At 33.5% G+C, this 23596-nt stretch overlaps 2 protein-coding genes across 3 annotated transcripts; one reads left to right on the top strand and one right to left on the bottom strand.

The window, feature by feature from the left end:
* Window positions 1-3323: 3323 nt before the first annotated feature.
* LOC121248909 (serine/threonine-protein kinase STY13-like) lies at window positions 3324-8989 on the bottom strand. Its single transcript, XM_041147526.1, has 6 exons — window positions 7493-8989; window positions 6110-6231; window positions 5615-5823; window positions 5327-5501; window positions 4798-4932; window positions 3324-3962 (listed from the first exon to the last, which is right to left on the bottom strand). Exons 1-6 carry the CDS (start codon window positions 7821-7823, stop codon window positions 3756-3758), a joined length of 1179 nt encoding a protein of 392 aa, XP_041003460.1. The 5' UTR covers window positions 7824-8989; the 3' UTR covers window positions 3324-3755.
* Window positions 8990-17748: 8759 nt separating this feature from the next.
* LOC121234127 (protein tesmin/TSO1-like CXC 3) lies at window positions 17749-23393 on the top strand. Of its 2 annotated transcripts, none has more exons than XM_041129955.1 (10): window positions 17749-18079; window positions 19028-19188; window positions 19276-20059; window positions 20451-20935; window positions 21085-21159; window positions 21971-22151; window positions 22233-22328; window positions 22409-22475; window positions 22640-22787; window positions 22957-23393. In XM_041129955.1, exons 1-10 carry the CDS (start codon window positions 18029-18031, stop codon window positions 23219-23221), a joined length of 2313 nt encoding a protein of 770 aa, XP_040985889.1. In that variant the 5' UTR covers window positions 17749-18028; the 3' UTR covers window positions 23222-23393. The 2 variants fall into 2 exon arrangements, with proteins under 2 accessions (XP_040985889.1, XP_040985882.1); XM_041129948.1 differs by having other exon boundaries at window positions 17806-18079; window positions 22867-23393.
* Window positions 23394-23596: the final 203 nt, after the last annotated feature.

The raw sequence follows: 23596 nt of genomic DNA, 5'->3' as shown, positions 1-23596 counted from the left end.
AATGGATGACAAAGACGCCACTACGTTTTGTTAAATTATAATAAACGAAAATCTGCAAAACAATAAACGCCATTTGGACAAATTAAGAGAGTTTGGTGAATCTAATTGATTGCCTTTTGCAACATCAAGATGAAAAGTGCTTTTGGATATTTTAACAAAGGAAAACGAAATTGATAAGATTTGTGTCTGCCATTAGAGTATGGGATTAGGATAAGATTTAAAACAGAGAGGGAATGCAGCTTTTAGTACTTTGTGCATTTTTCTTACGTACCAGCTTGCCATTAGATGGGATAAGTTTGAAAAGAGGTAAGACTGCCTTCACATACGCCATTACGTGTACGTTTTTAGACTCCACCGATCCTTACGTGCAGGCAAGCTGTCTCCTTCCAAATATTTTTTTATATTTTTAAAATAACAAAAAAATTAAAAATAAAATAAAAAATCAATTTAACCTAATGGTTACTTGGGCCTGAGTAGCACCGCTCTAGAACAAATAAGCTTTGTCCAAAACATGCACATTGGGCTTACGATTTTGTCGTTTCACATGGCTCTCTTCATCTTCATCAAAATTAAGACTGATTTGATTATATAAAATTAAACTATTTTATCTCAGATAATCATTATAATTTTTTTAAACTTGTACATAAAATATAATAAATAATTTAATTTTTTTAAAATTTTAAATAAAAATTATATTATAATAATATTTTATTCAATTTTTAACAAAATATCTAATCTCATTTCATCTTAACTATATAATCAAAAGATACCTTACTTGAACAAATTAATTCCATTTCTTGTATGGATCAATACTCCCATTGATCAACGTCCATGGCATGCATTTTGTCATCATGATATCATTAACAGTACTCGTGGAGTTTGTCATAAAAGAGAGGCGACCTTGTTTAGGTTATTACGTTATATATTAAAGTCTCGCATATTTAAAAAAGAAAATAGATAAATTTGAGATTTATATAAAAAAATTATATTTTTAATAGTGAAACTCACTTTTTTTTTTTTAAATGATTATAAAAGACTTACTCACTCTAAAATGTCAAAATTTTAATAAAAATAAATTTAAAGATACCAATGAGAATGTCATTGCATTTGTTATGTTATTTGTGTGGCTACCGAATGGCCTTTTTATTTTTCTTTTTGTTGTTTTTTTTACTTATGATTAAAAAAATATTTTTTAATGAGTTTGTAAATTTTATATTTAAAAATGTTTAAATGGGTATAAAAAAATATTTGAAAAAAAAAAGAAAAAAAATTTTGTACCGTTGGTACAAAAATTCAATGAGAATCTCGGTGACCGTAGCAAATATAAATATTCTTGATACTAGTTACTATGTTTAATAGGTAAATAGATTTTTTTTTTTAAATTTCTAGTGTGTTTTATGGATAAATAAACGATTTTATTTTTTATTGAAAAAGTCATGGACTCATAGTTGATGAAATGTGTTGGTTGAGGGAAAAGTTATTGGATGAGTGGCATGGCTGTGGAGAAAAGAAAATAGTAAAAAAAAATAATAAAAGATTTGAATTATTGAATAAAATATTATTTTATAATTTAAAAAAATTAAATTTTTTATTATATTTTATATAAAAATTTAACATAGCCATCGATCATTGTAACGCAGATATCCTGTTATTTTTGTACAGGCTACCCTTGCTTATCTTTCCGGCCACTAACCAAAAGATTTTTAGTACAGGAGACGCCAACCTGTACAGCATATTTCGGTCCCACCCCAAACAAAACCGGGAAACTGGAAGACATGTCACGTCGCCACCAATTTGGTCGGACTACAAATCCACTTGTTGAAGCTATTTGGAGGAACTTACGTTACGTAGCAAATGAAAAAAAGGCTGATCATGATGTAATATTCCTTCGTTGAAGATAAGCGTAGAAATTTTGATGGCAATGCGTGGCATCTAATCTATCTAGGAATGATGTTGATGTTGTACCTACATGCGAATGACCGCATCCACTCGGGTTATTTCCTACCTGGACTTCATTAGGAGCATCGATATTCCCGCTCACACGCATCTCCATGATGCTCTTCTTTTGTGGATGCAACTTTACTGTTTTGGTAGCATAAAATTAAATTATTATCTTATTTTATCTAAACTATATAATCAAATAAAATCAGATAATGAATTGAGATGAGATAAGTTAAGATAAAATTTAATAATTAAATAAAATATTATTTTTTAATATTATTATTATTTTAAAATTTGAAAAAGTTATATTTTTTATTATTTTTTGTATAATAATTTAAAAAAATTATAATAATTAAATAGAATGAGATAAAATGAGATGAAATATTTCTTATATCCAAATAGGGCCTTAATGTGTTTCACCGGCTCCATGGATAGCCAAGTAAGCTTCATTTGTTAAAAATAAGTTATCTGAGTGTTACGTATTAAATTATTTTTTACTCTCAAATAAGTTAAAAAATACATTTGTAAAAAATCATTATTTTGATATTTTCTCTCAAACTTACTTTTTTAGATAATATGAAATATTGTTTCAATTTTGAAAAGGTCGTCAATAGATAAAAATATCTATACAACTTTTAAAACTTTCGAGGATATGGTTATAATTTTAAAAAAAAAAATTTTTATGTCATTTCTATATAAAAAACACTTTTTAAATTTTTTATTTCCAAACAAATACAATATGAATAGTTACCAAATAATAAATAAATTTCTAATAATAGAAATTAATACTTAAATTATAAGTTACAAATCTTAAAATTAAAAATTATATTTTTTACCGTAATCTCAAATATAGACTAAAATATGCTACAGGTGTTCAGCTACCAAATCCAACATATATGACGAGCCCAATAAGAAGAAGAAGATGCTTTGGGGCCCTTTTTCAAGAGCAAAATGCACTTGGGCACCGAGTCTTTTACAGCTTTAGGGTCCTTTTCTTCGATTCTAAATTATTGAAAAGGACATCGAAACCATTCAGTCACTGGGTTCAGAGTTATTCGGGCTAAAAAATAATGCACCCAACTCCACAACTCTTTACCCAATTCTATTTAAATACACATTTTAATAAAATAATTAATTAAAATAATATTATTTTATAAAAATACCCTCAATTTAAAACATAATTATACAGATATTAATATGATATTGCCCTTGGCCACGATTAGGTGTCACAGTTTCACCTTTACCCATACTCCAAAAATATCATTATTTTTGTAATCTATACTTTTACAGAATTTATTTTAAGATCCAACAATCAAAATCATGTCACGTATTATATGTAATACATCTAGGAAAGAAACTATAACTTATGTCTAAACTTGAGAGACTAAGAATTTTGATAGTTCGATTTTCCATATTAATACAAAAATAAAGAGTATTTGAGAAGGTAAAGTGTTTTCCCCAACATTATTATTGTTTTGTGTCTATACAAATTACGAATGTTTGGTTTCCTAGAGAGGGACGACTACTTCCAACATGGCCCTCCACCAGACCACGATCCTCCGCCCAGATGCATGAGTGACGACCATTAGATATAGCGTGACTCAATCACCAAGAGCAAACCCATAGCACAGAACATCTGACTGGGAGTACAATTTGATTCAGATTTCCATACACGTATCGGTGCATGCACTACCGATTCCAAATCTTGAACAATATTCCTAAGAGCGATAAATCAAATGGACAGCACCATCAATTTTCTACATCTTCCCGTCATCATTAATGCAACAATGCATGCAAATAGAGAATAAAAATGCTCAGGGACCACGAGCAGGGGAAAAACAGAAACAGCCCGAGGCCTGATCTTCTGGTATCATCCCTCCTCCTCTGCTGGTATCAATTGCTTCCAACATTCTCACCACCTCATCCATTTCGGGGCGTTTATCCGCATTGGCATCCCAGCATTTGCGCATGACATTTGCTAATGCACTTGGACAGCATCGGGGGATCTCCGGTCGTAAGTTCTGTCAATATAAAACCATGCAGTATGAAATACCCTTGAAGGTTTACATGTCAAATGTTCGTGGTATACAAAAAGTATATTATTAGAAGGGAGTTACCGCAAAGTTAATTAAACAAATAGATTCATAAAATTCATTTGCCATTCTAGATTTTAAGCATTAAATAATAGTATATAAGCATGCAAACTTCGTGTAACCAGCATCATATGAAAGACAGACAATGGAGTTTCATTGCAAAAGCAAAACAATAGATATGGGGCAGATAGTGATCCTCGTCCCTTCTATGTTTAACATAGTTGGCTGCTAGACTCCTTTTCTCATGGGTTAGTTTTGCTGTCGGGGTCAAAAAAGTTTTCCTAATATACAACCAAATATCAATGTTTTACACACTCAGAGCTAACAACTGTAATGGCTTTCTTGATATGTTCAAACCAAAAGGAGCTTTGAGGGCGTACTTCAAAAAATTTTGAACTTAAAACTTGCATTAGTCATATAATGTCTACAGGGTCTTACCCTTACAGGTAAATCATACGACTCCTCACTGATGGCAGTAGCATTAAAAGGCACAAGTACATATTTGAGTTTACAGGATGATCCTACACAATACACATGTTGAAAGTACCCCTACATCAACTAATATTGAGAATATAGTGTTAGTCCCAACGCTTAGAACGGTACCATTCATCCTCTGAAACCCACTAACTATACACTGGAAATTGCCAAAAGCTTCATTAAGCAACACTAGTGCATTAAAGACAAAAAAATAAGAACACAAAACAAAGCAGAGAAAGGGCAGAATTTTTGTGGGGACATATAATTATTCTCCAAATGGACTGACCTGTCGCACAACAGCAGACGACACATCGGCAAAGCTAAGATCTGGGTAAGGCATATCACAGCAATAAATTTCCCATAAGCATATGCCAAAGCTGTACACATCACATCTTCTGTTATAAGGTTTACCATCAAGAACCTACACAAAGATCTCGTTAGTTTTAGAGCTTTCCATGAGAATCTAGACAATCTCCTCAATTCTTAACTAGATATCTGGCTGTGTGTGTCTCCATGTGTATGAGGGAGAGGGTAACAGACAGATAGACATTAAGAGAACACATAATTCAACTGGAGCTAACAACATGAATCCATATACTTTATTTTCTTTCTTATTTTTCTGTGATACCCCACAGTGTGTGATGAATGTAGGTGGTCTATAAAATCCCACATTACTTGGAAGGGATAAGTTTTTGCTCTTTATAATAATTATAATGTGGCTCCAATTCTACCATTGATTAGCCATTTTCTAATATAGGCCCAGGTATGAGCTGTTGACTAATTATGCCTCACAAAAGATTTAAGTTAACATATACCTCTGGGGCCATGTATCCAAGGGTACCAGTTTCGCCAGTCATGTCCCTTGGATTCTGTGCTTCAACACGGGCAACACCAAAATCAGCAATTTTTAAAGTTCTGTGAGCATCAATTAACATATTTTCTGTTTTTACATCGCGATGCACGATCTTCTTTGAATGCAGATAGTTAAGACTGCATAAGAGGAAAGAAAAAAAAAAAGATGCATAGTACTGATTAGTTTGTCAATTTAATTTACTTGTATCACCAATCAAAAAGAGAATTGGTCATGAAAATCTGGAGCTCACCCTCTAGAGAGGTCCAAAGCAAGTTGGATCACAACCTTAAAGGCAAGTTTCTTTCGCCTATTTCTTATCAAGAACTGTTTTAGCGTCCCACCAGGGAGATACTCCACAACCACACAACATGCCCTAGAAGGAAGGGAATTGTGACCATCAATTGAAGGGTTTTTAGAAGGAATCTTAAGATTTGAAGTTCCCATTGAAGCTCCAACAAACTGTAATCAAAATTTTAAAAAGAAAAAATATATCATAAGTGAACATTTAGAACAACGGTGAACTACAAGTTTACGTTATACCATATTCGGAAACTAAGATGAAACAATTGTATTACAGCTCACAAAGAAGTAGGTAAGATAAACACAATAGAGATCATAATGTAAATATTTTATAAGTAATACAAAGTAGAAATAGTGGAGTTTGGAACAGCCCCTTGATAAATAACGCTATTCATCATCATTGTAATGTCAATTGAACATTAGAAGTTGAAGAGTATGGTTTTACTTTTGTAACATTAGAATGGTCAAGCTTGTGCCAAACAGCAACCTCTTGCTGAAATGATGTTCGCATAGCAGCCGTTTCAGCAGATGTGGCAAGCCCATCCTCACCCCAGTCCAACAGCTTCACTGTAATATCAAACATGACAGTGCTGTGAGAATTTGAATCAAGTGTTATACGGCTAGCGTCATCAGCCCGAAGTGCTGGCTAATGAAAACAAGCAGAACCAGCATAATTAGAAATCAAAATCATTAGTGTTCCTTCAGACGAGCAACATTTAACCATCCACATGCCAATGTCATCAGCACAAAGTTCACACAATTTATTGCATAAACTCCCAACGTCATCAGATATACTTGGTACACCATATATGTAACAGATGTTGCAACATAAACCTTCTTCATCCAAGCCCCACCAAACCACAAAAAAGAAACATGATCGAAATTCCTTCCTAACCATTTTAACAGCATAATAACTTGTCCACAAGTTTATAATGAATTCCTAAAATTTCAAGAACCATTCTATTTACTTCCAAGTTCAAGATTGTCCAATGCATGCTAACTTGTGACATGATGAATGGATAACTGGCTACAGAGAGCAATTAACTCCAGCCAAATTATTTTGGCATCCAAATGTAAAATGCAGTGAATAAAATTGTCTATGAGCAGGGTTTAATGTCCGTGCAATGACAAAAAGAAAACTACTCTCTATAACAGACAAACATGTCAGTCCCCAAAAGGTAGTCAAATCTGCATTGGTAGACGCTGCATATGATTTATATACTGGAACCTAACATAACTGAAATGTTCACCATGTATTCTCAAAGCTAGGAAACTAAGCACAAGCTTGAACATAAAATATATGACAGACATGCACGCACACATTATCTTGCACAGAAAAGCAAAAATCCAATTTCTTTGAAAGAGAATATTCTCTTAATAAGTACGATGATTCTATTAAAACTCAATTTAATACCAGAGGAAGCTGATAGAAATCCAAGGTGCAACTTAAAGGCCAACTATCAAATTAGAACTTAAAATGTCATATCCATAACTTTATGACAAGGGTTACGTAGTGGAGTGTCCTGCAAATTCCCCAACTTTTCCGCTACTCGTGCATCAAGAGCTAGAGCACATAATATGGCAATAGGCAATCATAGCAAGATGTTCGGGCCCCAAAAGAATGCATTCTTGCTCATTGGTCAAGAAGTATGAAAAAAGCCTTGGAACTTCACAAAAATCTTTTTTTTTTTTTTTTTTTTTTATAAGTACTTCACAAAAATCTTAACAAGCTAAAAGTCTCAAACACCCTATCCTTGTCCACGTCTTCTCGGCAACCAAGCAAAAGCAAAAACCCAAATCAGGAGAAAAGAAAATTGACATAGATTACCTGCAACATCTTGGCTATCATAAGTACCCCTGTATACAGTGCCATAGGTCCCTTGAGCTATAACATATCTGATATCCAATTTGGACAAATCGATCTCCCACTCTTCTTTAGGCCTTTGAATATCGATGTTTCTGGACCAAACCCGACTCAAGTGCTTCTCCAGCTGAATATCCAAGCTTTTCAAATCAATTTGATCTGCTCTGAACATCATATCTTTGCTACTAACACTTCCTGCTGCCTTTACTGTAGAAGTCATGCCTGATTCTTGATTTCCCATCTTTTTTGGTGTCTTAATACCTCCACCATCCTCACTCGCCATCAAATCCATCATAAATAACCCAACTAGGAAACCTCAACTACCCAATTAGAAGCCTTAATTTCCAAAGGGAAAAGAAAGAAAAGGGCAACCCAGATAAAATCTTTTCCTTTCTGTTTTCATAAAAAAAAATCATAATCAAAATAAATGTAAATTGTTCATCATCATCAAAACGACAAAGCTCAAACTCGAAAAATATGTTAGCCCTCTTTCAGTCAAAAAAATATTATTCAGCAACGAAGGTTTCCAGATGAATGAAATGGGGAAAAAGAAAATGACACAATTGACTCCCAATTACTACGACTCAATTCTTATTCCAACTCCGATCAATATTGAACTGACGACCCAGAGATCAAGATTTGTAGAAAGCCCACCAATAGGAAAAGGATAAGAAAGAAAAGCATCCTAATTAGACATGAGAAAAAAAAAAACACCCTAAATAATATTATTTGAAAAAACTAGCCTTTTCTAGTTCAAATTCCCCTAAATTCCCCATCACCAACCATAATTTATTTTTCCCAAATAAACTTCACATGTGCATGGGTATTTATACCAAAAGTAAAATCTAGGAAAGCGATCCAATTCCCACCATTCTACGACCAATGCCAACGACTAGCAATTTGAAATTTAAAAAAAATAAAAAATAAAGAAAAAAAAGAAAAAAAAAAAGACTTCAGTACAATCCGAACCACGAATAATGATCACCCCCAACAAGCACAAGTACAAAACCCAAAAACCAAAAAAGCCACGCAAACGTAAAGCGTAAAAAAATACAGAGAGAGAGAGAGACGAAAAGGCTGACTTTGAACGTTATAAAATCGAATAATGAGTACTGAGTAGAACGAATAGTCGGTGGGAAAAAAATATTTTTGGTAGGAGTCAAAGGCAAGGGCATTGAAAGCAAAGAAGAAAGTCGTCAGGGTCCCACGACTTCGTCACCGCCATCATCAGCAGCAGCCGCCGCTAATTTCTGGAAAATCGAATGAGAACTTTTCAAAGAAATTCTGCCCAGAAAATGAAAATGAGTATTAGGGTTTTGTGGGAGAGGGAAGGAGAGGAAAGCGGACGGGTTGCCTAGAATATATAGGACACTGATTCTCTCCTAGAATATATAAGGGTTTTTGGAAGATGAGAGACAGACAGATAGACAGACTGTCATGAAATATGAGGAGGAGAAAGCAGCGTACAAAGAGCAAAACATAATAAGTTTTTTTCCTCGCCCCGTCTTTTTAACGAATTTACCTGAATTTTTCATATAGATCATGTTCTCCCTTTCCCATTTAATTAAATTCTTACCCTATATTTAAATAACAAAAAAAAAATTTTTTTTTTTTTAAAGCAATGGTATTTTTTATCTTCAATTATAACAAATACTTTTTCAATAAAATGATAAGAAACGATTTTTCAGCTTAAACCCGTTTAAGCGTAAAACATAAGTTCGTATCATCCGTTATTCTTATTGCTTCCGAGGTTTTGAAGTTAATACCAACAATGAAGAATAAAAGACGTTTACTTTGAGGCACTGTTTGGATTGAAAAGTAATTTTAACTTATCTCATCTCATCTCATCATTATAATTTTTTTAAATTTTCATACAAAATATAATAAATAATTTAACTTTTTCAAATCTCAAAATAATAATAATATTAAAAAATAATATTCTAATAATATTTTATTCAACATATCTAAAATCATCTCATCTAAATGATGCTATCTATATTGGAGGGGGTCCCTCGTCGAGCTAGGCCCGATCCACCTCGTCGAGGCCAAAAGCCCAGATATTGCTAGCCTATCGAATGGCAAAGAAGAAGAAAGTCTAGGTTGGCACAAGGAGATGGGACAGCACTCGCACAAGTATGCCATAAGTCATGCCGTATTAAATGACCTAATATGGGTCGCAAAAAGGAAATCTCAACAGGAGATCTTACTCCTGACAATGGCTGCCGCATTAAATGTGACGACATGCCACCCAAGAACAGAGAAAACATAGATTAACCAACAAATGAAGAAATAAAAGCCTTGATATAGGTACAATTCAGACTCATATATTATCACAAACTCTCTATCAAAAGATAAAACTAATGTAGACATCATAAGTGTTTTCTGGCACTCCAAGCCACCAAGCTTCCTTGATATAGATCAGGCAAAAAGGCCGATAGGATATGAAACACGTCATTAACATATATATTAGATATGTCATTGCCAATTTGCCATTAAGACCCCGTTTGGATAAGTAATTGATCTCATATCATCTCATCTCATCTCATCTTAATATACAGACACTACTCAAATATTAATACTTTTTAATTTCTCTTTCATACTATTTTATCTAATCATTACAATTTTTCTAAATTTCGATATAAAACACAAAAAATAATTCAATTATCTCAAATCACACAACAAAAATAATATTAAAAAATTAGATATATTCTAACAATATTTAAATTTATAATTTTTTTATTTAATTTTTTCTCTCATTTTTCAAAGAGTTCTATTATGTTCACTAAGGATTCTCACACTGAAAATCCTCACTGAACATGTAATTTCCTTCTCTCTTTTTTTTTTATTTTTATTTTTTTTTTGCTTTTTTTCATACATTTTTTAAACCCTCTAAGCATTTAAAAAATATTCACAAAGTCACTAAAAAATATTTTATTAATCATTAAATAAAAAAATACAATCGGTATCTACTCTCGGTGGGTATTCTCGAGAGTAATAGCTTTTTTCTGTTTCAAAATCTAATAAAAATCTTAATTCAAACTATTTCATTACTATTCACAAATCATTTCACTACTATTTACATATTTTTCATCTCACTCATCTCTAAATCCTGGCTAATTTGCAGACTTGCAATTGCTTGCAGTGAAGCTGAGACCAGATATTTGAACTGCCATTGAGTCAATGACCAATTTCACTGCAGCAGGAAAGTGCATTTTTTTTTGCCAAAGTTATCAAGCGATTTTGCATTTTAACCTAAAATTATAAATGATAAAAACTAATGTATTATATCCTTCAATTACCAAAAGCTGATAAAATAATGTCTCCACAATGTCCACATAATTATTATGACTATTGAGATGAAAAAAATAAGATGGTAAAATCCTATGGATTATATTTTAACAGAGGTGATCACCAAGTTTCTGTCAGAGTTTAGGATCAAACTCTACAATTTGATGAGTGAGACATATGAAATTTATCTGTAAGTATTTATTAAACTTTTAATGATGTATAATAAAAACATGCAAATATTAATAAATACTGTAAAACCAACTTATGTATTTATCTATATTTCTCATATATTAAGGTGATAAAGTCCCGACATTAGTGTAAGGATCCTAAGTTTGATAAAGGGTATAACTGCTCGTTTGGATTGTCAGATGAGATGATTTTAAATGAGTTAAATAAAATATTATTAGAATATTATTTTTTAATATTATTATTGATTTATTGTTTTGAAATTTGAAAAAGTTGAATTGTTTATTATATTTTATGTGAAAATTTAAAAAAATTGTAATGATGAGATGAAATGAAATTGTTTTTTATCTAAACAAGCTCTAATAATTTTGCTAATTTAGGGTGTGAATACATAAATTCATGTAACGGTGCATAGTCACGGTTGGCATAGCATTGTTCAGCAGGTACAAACTTCATAGCAGCCCTCAAAGCTTTCGTGGAACAAATGAGAATGTTTACTTCACCTATTTATACTTACTAAAACTAAATGATAAGGCACTTGTAACTTTTATGAATTGGTCACAATAATTTAAAACTAACTCCATAAAAAAAAAAAAAAAAAAAAAAAAGGAAGAAGAAGCTTGTTTATATGAAAATAGATAATTATATTAACATGTTAGTATATATGAGGACACACTATGTAATGTACGTGTTTCACCGTTACTGCCTCATGATCACCTGTGACCACAGAGTAAGATAGCTTAGGAGGTTCGAGGGAATACATCCGATGCCTAAGTCAGTGATCGAATAAACTCCTTAATACCAATGAATCAAATACCTTTTACATACCTATGTTATTCTCTTATATAGAGCCTTTGAACTGTTCTGTTATTAAGTGACAACATACACATTTGTTATTAAGTGATATCAGACACATCTATTATTTGAAATTCAAACCTGGAGATGAGGGGTTCATCTCATAGTAAATTTGAATGATAACTGTTTTGATCTCATGCCACCGTCAGATAGTTATCCAGTTGATATTGGCGATGAGCTGGATCCTCTTAATACCGAGCTGGGCTTCAGGTTGTGAGGTAGACTACAGGCTTGAATAACGGCCCAAGCCCATGTGGGATTAACCGGTTAGAATATCCTCTATATTGTTGACATGTCATAATTTGATTTGTTAAAAAAAATTTAAAATTAAACTTTTTGACAAGTCAAACTATAACATTTTAACAAAGTATATTTTTCACACCGACTTACATATAACTAGCATTGTTCTAAAAAAACAAGAACAATTCAAACAAATGTATGAGCCTAAACACGATGCAGACTCATTTGTAAGATCACTTGCGAACGATGGAGGGCTTAACTCCCGTAATATGTATAAAAAAAAAATTATGAGTTATGCTATATATAATCACTTTTGCATATTTTTTATACATTTCATTGATATGATTGGTCAAAATAATTATTTTATATTAAAAAAATGAAGTAGTCAATCATATTAGTGGAGTGCACAAGAAATACGTAAAAGTGATTGCATATAGAGTTTTTTTTTAAAAAAAAAATCCACCTGAACTCTCACAAAATAAATAAGATAAACAAGTCGATCGGCTGGATGATTTAATTAAGATTTTAACCACTCAAAAATTCTAACACAGACAATATTGCAAGTGAGACAGAGTAGTCCAGCTCTTGAGCAAAATTTAAACACTTTATTAGCAATGCATGCGAGTTTGAGTTTCATGATCATCCAATAACATAGCGTACGTTGATCAAACCAAATCAATGCATATATAATTTCATAGTCTCTGGATAATTCTAACTATAATTTGTTGTTTAGCAAGAGAATGTCGATTCGACCTGAGTATGATGAATATATATATATATATGTATGTATGTATGTATGTATTCTACTATGAGCTGTTTAATCCAATTTAAATGATGTGGCGACTTTTGGATTATCAACTAGTTTTAACGTGCATGTGCTCTGTTTTTTAGAAAACCAGCGAACTTATCTATTTTTATAATCGATTTAAGCTTTTGAAACAGATATTAGTGATTTGATATGATATTTGATCAGAGGTCTTAATTTAAAATATATCTTGACTAATGAGACTCGAGAGTGAACTGCTACGGGTTACCCAATGTTGCCACTACATTTTCGGGTAGACTTTCGGATAAGGATTGATTTGTTATTAAACCTCCACTTAGGCCATGTTTGGTAAAACATTTCCAAGGTTTTTGGTAACCAAACATGACCTTTGGATCCAATGTTTACCTAGGAATGGCTTGTTTACCAAACATTTGGATCGAGTGACGTTTTCACTCACCAAACATTTGCATCCTAAGTTTTACACCAACTCCTTCCATTCCCTTTCATGTTTGTTTTTTCTTCCTTTTCTCGCATTGTAATGGTTGGCTTGGAGTGTTTCTAGGATACCCTGTCTCCTTCTTTTGCATCCTACTGCTTATATAATTCACTCTAAAGTTTAACCACCCCCTTCCCCTCCCAAAAAAACATGACTTGAGGCCACAAATATACTCAGATTTATATGGGAAAAAATGGGTTTCTTTCAGCTTTTTGCTGAAGTTGGTTTGGAATCATGTTTCTAGGATACCTGTCCTTTCTTTCATATGGGCCGATTCTCTCTGCAATTTGAGTCAAACTAACAAACAAAAATGGCATCCTTCCCTTGTCTTTGACCGCCAAGGCTCCCAATTCATCCATATTTTAATACTCGAAAACTTGGCTCTATGTGATTATAAAAAAAGAAAGAAAGAAAGGGAAATGGATGGCCTTACATTGTTTGTAACTGATCTCAAGAAAGATCCATTGAGAAACTAAACACAGTAAAACAAGAACCTTGGCAAACCCCAGGAGCTAGAACATTACCAAGACACAAAAAAACTCCGGAAGAAACATACCAACTCTGACCCAGCACTACTGCAGAGCATATAACTACAAGAAGATTGGCCATATATATATATATATATATATATATATATATATATGTCTACACGTGTAATCTGCACCGCTCTATATACTTTCGTGATTGATTTAAGTCCGTCCTTTCATCTTTTGATCACTTCCAAGTTGCAAGAGCATCCTCATGAACTGAGTAATAAATTCCCAACCAGTTTGTCAACTGCAAGTTTTATTCTATTCATCTGCAATCTGACATGCACAAAAGGTCTCGAAGACTTTGGCTCTTTTCTAAACCCCACATACTGACATACGATAATTATATATAAACATCAAGCTCCGTTGGTATTAAAACAACCATACTTTAACTCTCATGACACCGTATGTTTCGGTTAACCTTGTAATTTGTCAGATAATTAGGTTAAAACAAAGAAACTACTCTTTATTGCAGAAAGGTAAAACTGTCATGTGGCACGTGGTAAAGTACGCATGTAGTAGACAGTATGATTAAGCATGAACTTTCCTCTCCTGGCCATGAGAATGTAGGGAGTTGAGAAAGATCAACAAAAACGAGTCATTATTCTGTGAAGGTGCATGCTGCTTGGCAGCTAGCTTGCTTGCTTGCTTGCAGGGTTCTTTATTTACAACTGGGTGGGTGAGTCACATGACATTTGCCTTTATGCGCAAGGGACCACACAACCCAATTGAATTGGCCCCAGTAAAAGGACACGATAGTACTACTGCAGCCTTCAACTTTGGAAAAGTGAACAAGTTCAGAGGTTAAAAATAGGAGGTTTTAGATCAAGCCGGCCACCACCATCCTAATTTTCCTACAAGTAACTTACGACCTGAGCATTAGTACTGTTAGAGAAGCGATGGATTGGTTGTTTGAATTAGTTGAGATGCGTTCAATTTTTTATGAATAATAAGTTAAGATGATAAAGTGAGTTTTGTGAGATTTATCTAAAATGAGTTTACATCTATTTAGATGTTAAAATAAGTTTTAGATAAAGAACTGCTACATATATAAAGAGATTACACAAAAGTAAACTCATAACTGATATAATTTTATGTGGTCCGTTAGATCTACTTTATATTAAAAGTAACTTTACAATTTAACGTACTGTATCAAACCACGTCAGTTTGTAGATTTACTTCTGTGTAATTACTTTGTGACTAAAGTATTTCTCTTTTAGATATATTTCTAGAAAGTTGAAAAGGTTGTGGATTTTACGTGCAAAAATGAGTTGAGTTGAAAAAAGTTATAAGTCCCATATGTAAAGAGATTTTGAATTGAGATGAGTTTAATGATTTGAGAATTGAGTATTTAGATGTTAGACTTAACTTAAAATTAGACTGAATTGAGTTGATTTTAAATTGTAATATATCATTACAAGAAAATTGTCTATTTGTAGCTAGCTATTCTTGCAAAAATGATTATTTTTTGTCAAAATGAATATATTTTCGTTACAAATTATATGTCGTAAATACTCTTTTTTCTTATAATGTATATATTAAATTTAAAAACTACTCTACACACATCGTACTGATGACTAGTCAATGGATATCAATGCATGATAGGTGGGTTCAGGCCGCTAAGAGGATTTATAACTTTGATGTGAAGGATCGATATTAATTACTGAGATGAGAAGGAAAAAGAAACATCTTAGATGCGAAGTTAAGGCCAATTGCAAACCGGCCATGTAAAGATTAAATACTTATTGCCATTGCTGGACCTCAAACCTAGCTAGCTTAGAATTTTCTTTTCGAAACAAACCCAGCGCGCCAAAACTACAGAGCTCCTTTGTCATTATGTCGCTCACATCACATGAAAAGTGCATAATATATATATATATATATATATATATTATGCACAGGAATAAACTCAGTAAAGCCGAAAAAAGAAAAATCTCGAGAGAAAGAAAAAGTACTACTGCACGAGACATGATTCTCTAAGTTGCCCTTGTAATTTAATTATATATATTTTAAAAAAATATAATATGTTTATGTTATTAATTAGGTTAAAAAAGCAAACGACCACATGCATGCAAGATCAGTTTAATTTCTTGCTCACGTTCTCCTTGTTTTTTGGCAAGATATAGTAACTATTGTCACGCTACTATATATGCATATATAATGTTTTATCCAAATTGGCGCCATTATTGCCATTGGTACGTAAAGATCATCAGTGTTAGTACTTAGGGTTTTATAATTCTCAACCTCATATATATATTTCTACATTTTTTTAGTATTATTGTCGGTGAGTATATCATCATGTCATGAAAATATCAATCATATATACTAGCTTGATAATATATATATATATATATATATATATATACATATCTTTCATCAATATAGACTTCCTTGTCTCTTCAAACCCTGAAAAAAAAAAAAGTTTGAAGAAATTCCTCCAAACTAATTTAATCATGATTCGCATGTTCAAAGGATACACGATGAAAATTTAATCTAGATTAATATAAAAGAAAATTTATTAATTTCACGTTTAAATGTACATGTTATATTGCTTTTGACATAGAGGAGATCGAGTGGATTCCATATATGATGATCATCAATATTCTCTATTCTCTTATGAATATACATTTTTTTTTTTTATGTGATATATGGTGTTTTCAAGAACATAAAAAAGGAAAGAATTTGTCAGAAGAAAACTAATCATGATTTACACCAAATGAATATATAATAACGTCCTCTTAATATTAATAATCATGCAATGAATTTGTTTGGGAACTGATCACTTTTAGGCGATTGCCAATTGATCATGTTAATTTAGAGACGTTATGTGAGTACTCTTACTTTCCATCGATCATATATATATATATATATATCATCATCAATGTGAAAATCTATGATTGATCATTAACACCTAATTGCTTTACGGTTTTAGCAAATTTTGCGATATCAGTTATATATAGATAATAAAAGCTCCACAATTTGCAATCTAATCGTCTTTAATTGTTGTTTCCAATAATTTCCATTCATTTTTTTTTTTGGAGGGCTAGAAAGGTAGATATTTGTCAGTTTTGGAAGTTAATTGCAGCCGGTGGAGCATCGATCATATATAATTACATTACTAGAAAATTGCACATTATTATATTGTATATATATATCACATTAGTTTGAGACGAAATCTGAGAAAAATAAATTGAGGTTCAATGCACTGGTCCCAAAGGGTACTGGAATATTTAGCCGATGAAATACCCATCAAAGCTCTAAGATATCAACTTTTTTATGCAGGGTAATCATTTTTATTTTATTGGTTAATTATGTCGACACTAGTTGATTATTATACACAGTTAGACTGTAGCATTTGTGCATATGAGTAATGCTATATTTATAATTCTTAAATAAATAAGTTTCGTATAAAATTTTTTTTTGGTAAAACAGTGGATTCTATGAATAAAAAATAGTTTTTCACTACTTTTTTTAAGGTAAAGATCAATTTTTTACAAAAAAACTTATTTATTTGAGATTTATACAAAAAGTATTGGTAGCGTTATCGCTGATGTGCCTGAGAGTTTTTTCTTCTATTTTCTTTTTAATATTTTTTTAATATCCTTAATTATAAAAAAAATACACAACTTCATTTCTTAATCATTAAATAAAATAATTAAAATAATCAAATGTAAGTTTGAGGAGTACACCGGCATTTTTATTGTACAAATCATTTCTCTTGTACAGATAGTCCAAAATGAGGAGGGTTTGTTTCGGAAAAGGAAAAGGGGAACGGAAAGTTGCAGGAAAGAGGAGAGGGGTTAGCATTTCGAGTCTCGACTTTGGTTTTTACAGCAATTAAAACTATACGAACTATTTACTACACAAAAAGACATACACATTCCTATAAATAATATAATAGAAGAGCTGTGGGAGGCTCCGTGTGTTGGGGTGTGGGGCTGGGTATTTGGTGGTGGTAGGGTCCGGGTTATCCCCACGAGAAAATCTACTCCCACTCCCGCGTTCCCGCTTCTTCTTGAATCTCATCTGCTAGAAAGTCACTGTGGGAGAAGGAAAGTGACAGAGAGTAGAGAGAGACCGGGACACAGAGAGAGAGAGAGAGAGAAGGAGAGGTATGTGGAGGAGCTTCTTCTCTGGACATGGACACTCCAGAGAGGAACCAGATCGGGACACCCATCTCTAAATTCGAGGTGAGATGCAGTGACCCATTTGGTTTTTGTTTCTGGTACTTCGAGTGGTTTATTGTGTTGGGTTTTGTTTTGTGGGTTTCTTGGTGATAACAAGCTTGTCCATTTTTGAGGAGGTTGACTTGGTTTCTCTATGTGCATGAGCTTGATTTGGTTTCTGAGTGGGGGAGTGGGGTTATTGTTAATATTTGATTTTCAGTGGGACTAGGAATTATGTTGGCAAATGGGTTGTTATTCTTTTACCTTGAAGTGACGAATTTGATACTTTTGTTTCTTAAGTTAATTCTTTACTTTTACCTATAAAAAAAAAAAAATTAATTCTTTACTTCTTTTTTTTTTTTTTTTTAATTATGGTTTTCGGAAATGCTTATTTTGTATTTATTTTCAACTGGATTAGATCTCCAAGTTCAGTTAAATTTTTGCTATTCTGATGGTTATTTGCCTGCTTCTGGTTTCTGGGTTTCATCCGGGTTACTTTACTTGCTAACCGAAAAAAGAAGTTATGTATATTATTGTGAGGAACAGTACTAGTCTCTGGTTGGATTCTGCAAGTGTCTTGAAAGATAATTTACTTGTAAAACTGTTTTAATTTTTGCAATTTTAGTTTACGCTATTTATTTATCACGAGTTTACTTGTTTATCTTGTGTATTTAGGTTAATTCTCTCTTTTCAAAATAAAAATATTATTCTCCAGAAGGATTTAGGGTTATATGAGGGAAATATATGGTGGCATTGCAGTTTTGGACAAATTTTGTTCATGTGTATCTTGCAGTATTCATGGAAAGTTCTGATGTTTATGCGAGGTTTGATTTAGATCAAAAGATATTTTGTAGGTTACAACAGTTGATGCTTGAGAATATTTGAATGTCCATTTTTCAAAATGTTTGTGATTCCCTTTTTATGTTTACTTCGTATCATGCTCTTAGAAATGTTATTTACCACTGCAAGCAGGATTCACCTGTCTTCAACTATATCAACAGTCTTTCTCCTATCAAGCCAGATAAGTCCATACATATTACTCAGACGTTCAACCCGCTTAATTTCGCATCTCTTCCTTCTGTGTTCACTTCACCCCATGTCAATTCTCACAAGGAATCTAGGTTCCTGAAAAGGTAAGGGATTTTTTCTTTCATCTTTCATATTTGGCCTAAAGTTACAATATTCACCGATTTCTTTATTTTCAAAATTCTTATTTTCAGACATAACTGTTTAGATCTGTCAAAACCTGAGTCTTCATCTGGAAATGGGAATAAAATTGGCACAAATGAAGGAACTGGTGTGGATGCGGCTCAGTTGCATGATAACTCGGCTGAGCTACAAGAAAACTTTGATTCAGAGGTTTCACTTAAAGAAGCTTCTGTTCAGCCACCAAGTGAACATTCAAAGTTTGTGATTGAGCTTCCATGTACCTTAAAATATGATTGTGGTAGTCCTGAATGTGGCGTAACACTTAGTTGTGATTTCGAGATTGGTTGTATGTCGGAATTGGTGAGCAAGTCAGCATCACTTATTCAATATGGCCAAGAGGCCTCCGGAAATGGTTCATCTGAAGGTGAAGTGCATCTATCTGAGATGTGCCGAATTGGCCAAAAGAAAGAAGGGATGGAATGTGATTGGGAGAGTTTAATTTCTGATGCCACTGATTTATTAATCTTTAATTCTCCCAATTACTCAGAAGCTTTTAAAGGGTCAATTCAGAAGTCAACGGACCCCCGAATAAGATTTTCTACTTCTCTTATGTCAGAACTCCATCAAAATGACATTAAAAACTTGCAAACAATGCAAATTGTTGATCCAATTGGTTCTGGTGAGCAATATGAAACAGATAATCCTTCTGCTGAAACTGGAGAAGGCAATGAGCTTCAGGAAATAGAGCAGACACAGGACAATGCTGCTGAGAGTAATTTGAGTAAGGGTATGTCTAGCCATATGAGGGAGCAAGTGGAGAGTGAGGTGGCAGAATGCATTCCATATGCGTCTAAGGTAAATGACACAGCTAGGGTCTATTGCAAACTTCTGCAGCACTAGTTGTAGCTGCAAAATGTATTTAGTATCCTAACTTTGGATATATTTTTTTTACGAGTTTCCCTCAACTTTACCTTCCAATTTGAAAATCAGCAGATTTTGAAGTGGTAATATAAGTGATATATATCATACGCAGTTTACAAAAAATAATCAAATGCTACAAAATTGTAAATGTGATAATTTCCATATGTCACATCTTCAGTTTTTGTTGCATATGTAATTATTAAATGTCATACTAACTTAAGGTAACCTATTTACACTAATATACACTAGGTTTATTTACTGATAGATTGTTTTTCTAAGTCTAGACATTCATTTTTCATAACACATTTGTGTTGTCTTTGTATAGGCCGTCTCTAATTTGCACCGTGGTATGCGAAGGCGCTGCCTAGATTTTGAGATGGCAGGAGCTCGTAGGAAGGCTTTAGGTGATGCTTCAAATTTTAGTTCTTCAATGCTATCACAACCTGATGAGAAGATTACCTATTATGATAAGCAGCTGGTTGCAATTAAACCTGGTGGAGATTCCTCTCGGTGCATTCTACCTGGAATTGGTTTGCACTTAAATGCTCTTGCAACAACTTCAAAGGATCACAAAAATGTAAAGCATGAAAGTTTATCCTCTGGAATACAATTATATTTACCGAGCTCCACTGCTTCATTGCACTCCCCTACAAACAGTCAAGAACCACTTCATAAATCCTTGACCTCAGTCTCTGCTGAGAGAGACACGGATCTTGCTGAAAATGGGGTTTCTCATGTGGAAGATGCATCTCAGGCATCGGCATATTTAGTTAGTGAAGAGCTCAATCAGAATAGCCCCAAAAAGAAGAGGCATGTGCACCTATGTATATAGTAATTATTCTCATTTTGTATTTTGTTTAGTAGATGTTTTCTACTTTTCCTACCTATCAAAAGATTTTTTTTTTCTACTTTTCCTGGCTTCTTCCTTTTTCATTTGATAGTTTGAATTGGATTTTCAGGCGCAGATTGGAACATGCTGGAGAAAGTGAGTCCTGCAAGCGTTGCAACTGTAAGAAATCAAAGTGTTTGAAACTGTAAGTTTTAACAGTTCTCTCTTAAGTCAACCTGGAATGTAGAAGTTACCATGCTTGCTGATTGGTCTTAACTTTTTAAAACCAAGTGTCTCTGATTGACTGAATCTTATTTCTTTGTTGAGTCTCAAGGTGAGAGATGTCAAGGCTATTGCTTCCTGTGATGGTTTAATTGGGCTACAAAGTCCACAGGCAGTCCCTAGAAGGGCATGGTGATGGTTTAATATGCTTGGAAGAAGTTGTTTACTTTTGGAAAAGAGGGTTGAGTGGGAAGAAAATGAAGGAGTTGACTAATAAGACAAAGTGATGGAGGCAAAGGGTTCCTTTTTAACAATAATGTGATAAAAACAGAATTAAATATTTTGTCATACTTGATAAAGTAACTTGATGAGTACCTTTGTTTTCAATACTTCTCTTCCACTAGTGTGAGCATTTCCCATGTGCCCGGCTGACCAACATGTCCTGGGAGTTTGGGAAACCGATGGCCTACTCACGGGAAAAAAAAAGTTTGCAGGAGATTACATGCTTGAGCAAGCCTTCCCAAAGCTCGAGCTTGTTATAGTTTGTGCATTTTTTTTTTCCATCTTCATATTTTATGATACCATTATATTGGATAATATTCGGTTCTGCTATCCAACTTTCTCAAGTCCCTGTAGCCATTTCCTTCCACCTTATCTTCTATTTCTAGTTATGTTGCTTAGATCTTGCATTAGTGGTAGTGGATGTGTCATAAAGGTTTGGGTTGCAAATTAAATGGTTTCTTAGTTTTTTGTACGTAGCTTATTATTTTTCTCCTCATACTTTTTCCATCCAGTTATTGTGAATGTTTTGCCGCTGGTGTATACTGCATAGAGCCATGTTCGTGTCAAGAGTGCTTCAACAAGCCTATTCATGAAGATACTGTTCTTGCAACTCGCAAACAGATTGAGTCCCGCAACCCTCTTGCATTTGCTCCAAAAGTGATTAGGAGCTCTGAATCTGTAACTGAAATTGGGGTTAGATAATAAGACTGGCCTTACTCTTTACTCAATATGCAAGTTGGACTGCAATTTAACCTGCAAAATCTTCTCTTGCAGGATGAATCCAGCAAAACCCCTGCTTCAGCTCGGCATAAAAGGGGATGCAACTGCAAGAAATCAAATTGCCTTAAGAAATACTGTGAATGCTATCAGGTTTTCCCTTCGGCAGAGTCTGTGTGCTTTTGATTTCCTATATAATCTAATTTGAGAAATGGTTGTTGTTTTCTTTGAAGGGTGGAGTCGGATGCTCTATTAGCTGCAGATGTGAAGGATGTAAGAATGCATTTGGTAGAAAGGATGGTGAGTCCGAACCCTGGTGTATATTGCTGCTTGCAACCATCAAATTATCTTTTTTCCCCCTTAATGGTTATCTTTCCTATTAGTATTTCTATCAAAGTTATGCATACTGCTGCTGTTTGAATATTGTATGTTCCAGCCATTAGTTTTTGTTTTTCTAAATACAGGATGTGCTCCAATAGGTACAGAAGCTGATATAGAAGAAGAAACAGATGCATGTGAAATGGAAAAGGCTATACAGAAATCCGACATTCAGAACAATGAAGAGCAGAATCCAGCTACCACTCTTCCCACAACTCCACTAAGGCTAAGCAGGTTCATTTTTCATACTTTTTGTTGGCTAATAAATTCATATTCAATTTATTAGATTTAAAGTAATAAATTTATGTGTCAGACCGTTGGTTCCGCTACCATTTTCATCAAATGGCAAACTGTCAAGATCTTCTTTTCTTACTGTGGGGCCCTCTTCTGGATTATATACCAGCCAAAAACTTGGAAAGCTAAATATTCTCCGATCCCTACCCAAGTTAGAAAGGCGTTTCCAAACAGTTCCAGAAGATGAAATGCCTGAGATTCTCTGTGGCGACAGCTCTCCTAGTACTGGCATCAAGTCTGCTTCTCCAAACAGTAAGAGGGTCTCTCCTCCTCATGGTGACTTTGGGTCATCTCCTAGTCGCCGGAGTGGCCGGAAGCTGATATTACAATCTATTCCTTCGTTTCCTTCTCTCACTCCCAAGGCACTGAAATGATTATTTTACTATAAAATCATTTTTTTTTTCCCGAATCATCGTTATGTCGAAAAATATCTTGTTTAGTTCTTGTCATCTTAGCTTGCCTCGGGCACCTGTGTAATAATATGGTATATTTTCCCCATAATGTATACTTCTCTTGTATAATATGTTGTCGTAGTTCAGTGCTTTAGTTTTTCCAATCGTAACCTGGTAGATTCTGTCAAGTCTCTCACCATCATTATTGGATCTTGCTCAAATGTTTCTTCGCGTAAATCCGTTAATTAGAATAGCCTGCAGTTGATGCATGCCAACTTTCAAAATTTGGAAGTATTGGAAAGTATATCATCCAGGTCCTGAACTAACCTCGCTTTGGTGAAAAGTTTCCCGGTGGCA

This window comes from Juglans microcarpa x Juglans regia, chromosome 1D, assembly GCF_004785595.1.
Source record: "Juglans microcarpa x Juglans regia isolate MS1-56 chromosome 1D, Jm3101_v1.0, whole genome shotgun sequence".
Lineage (NCBI taxonomy): Eukaryota > Viridiplantae > Streptophyta > Magnoliopsida > Fagales > Juglandaceae > Juglans > Juglans microcarpa x Juglans regia.
This window is presented reverse-complemented; position numbering and strand designations above follow the sequence as displayed.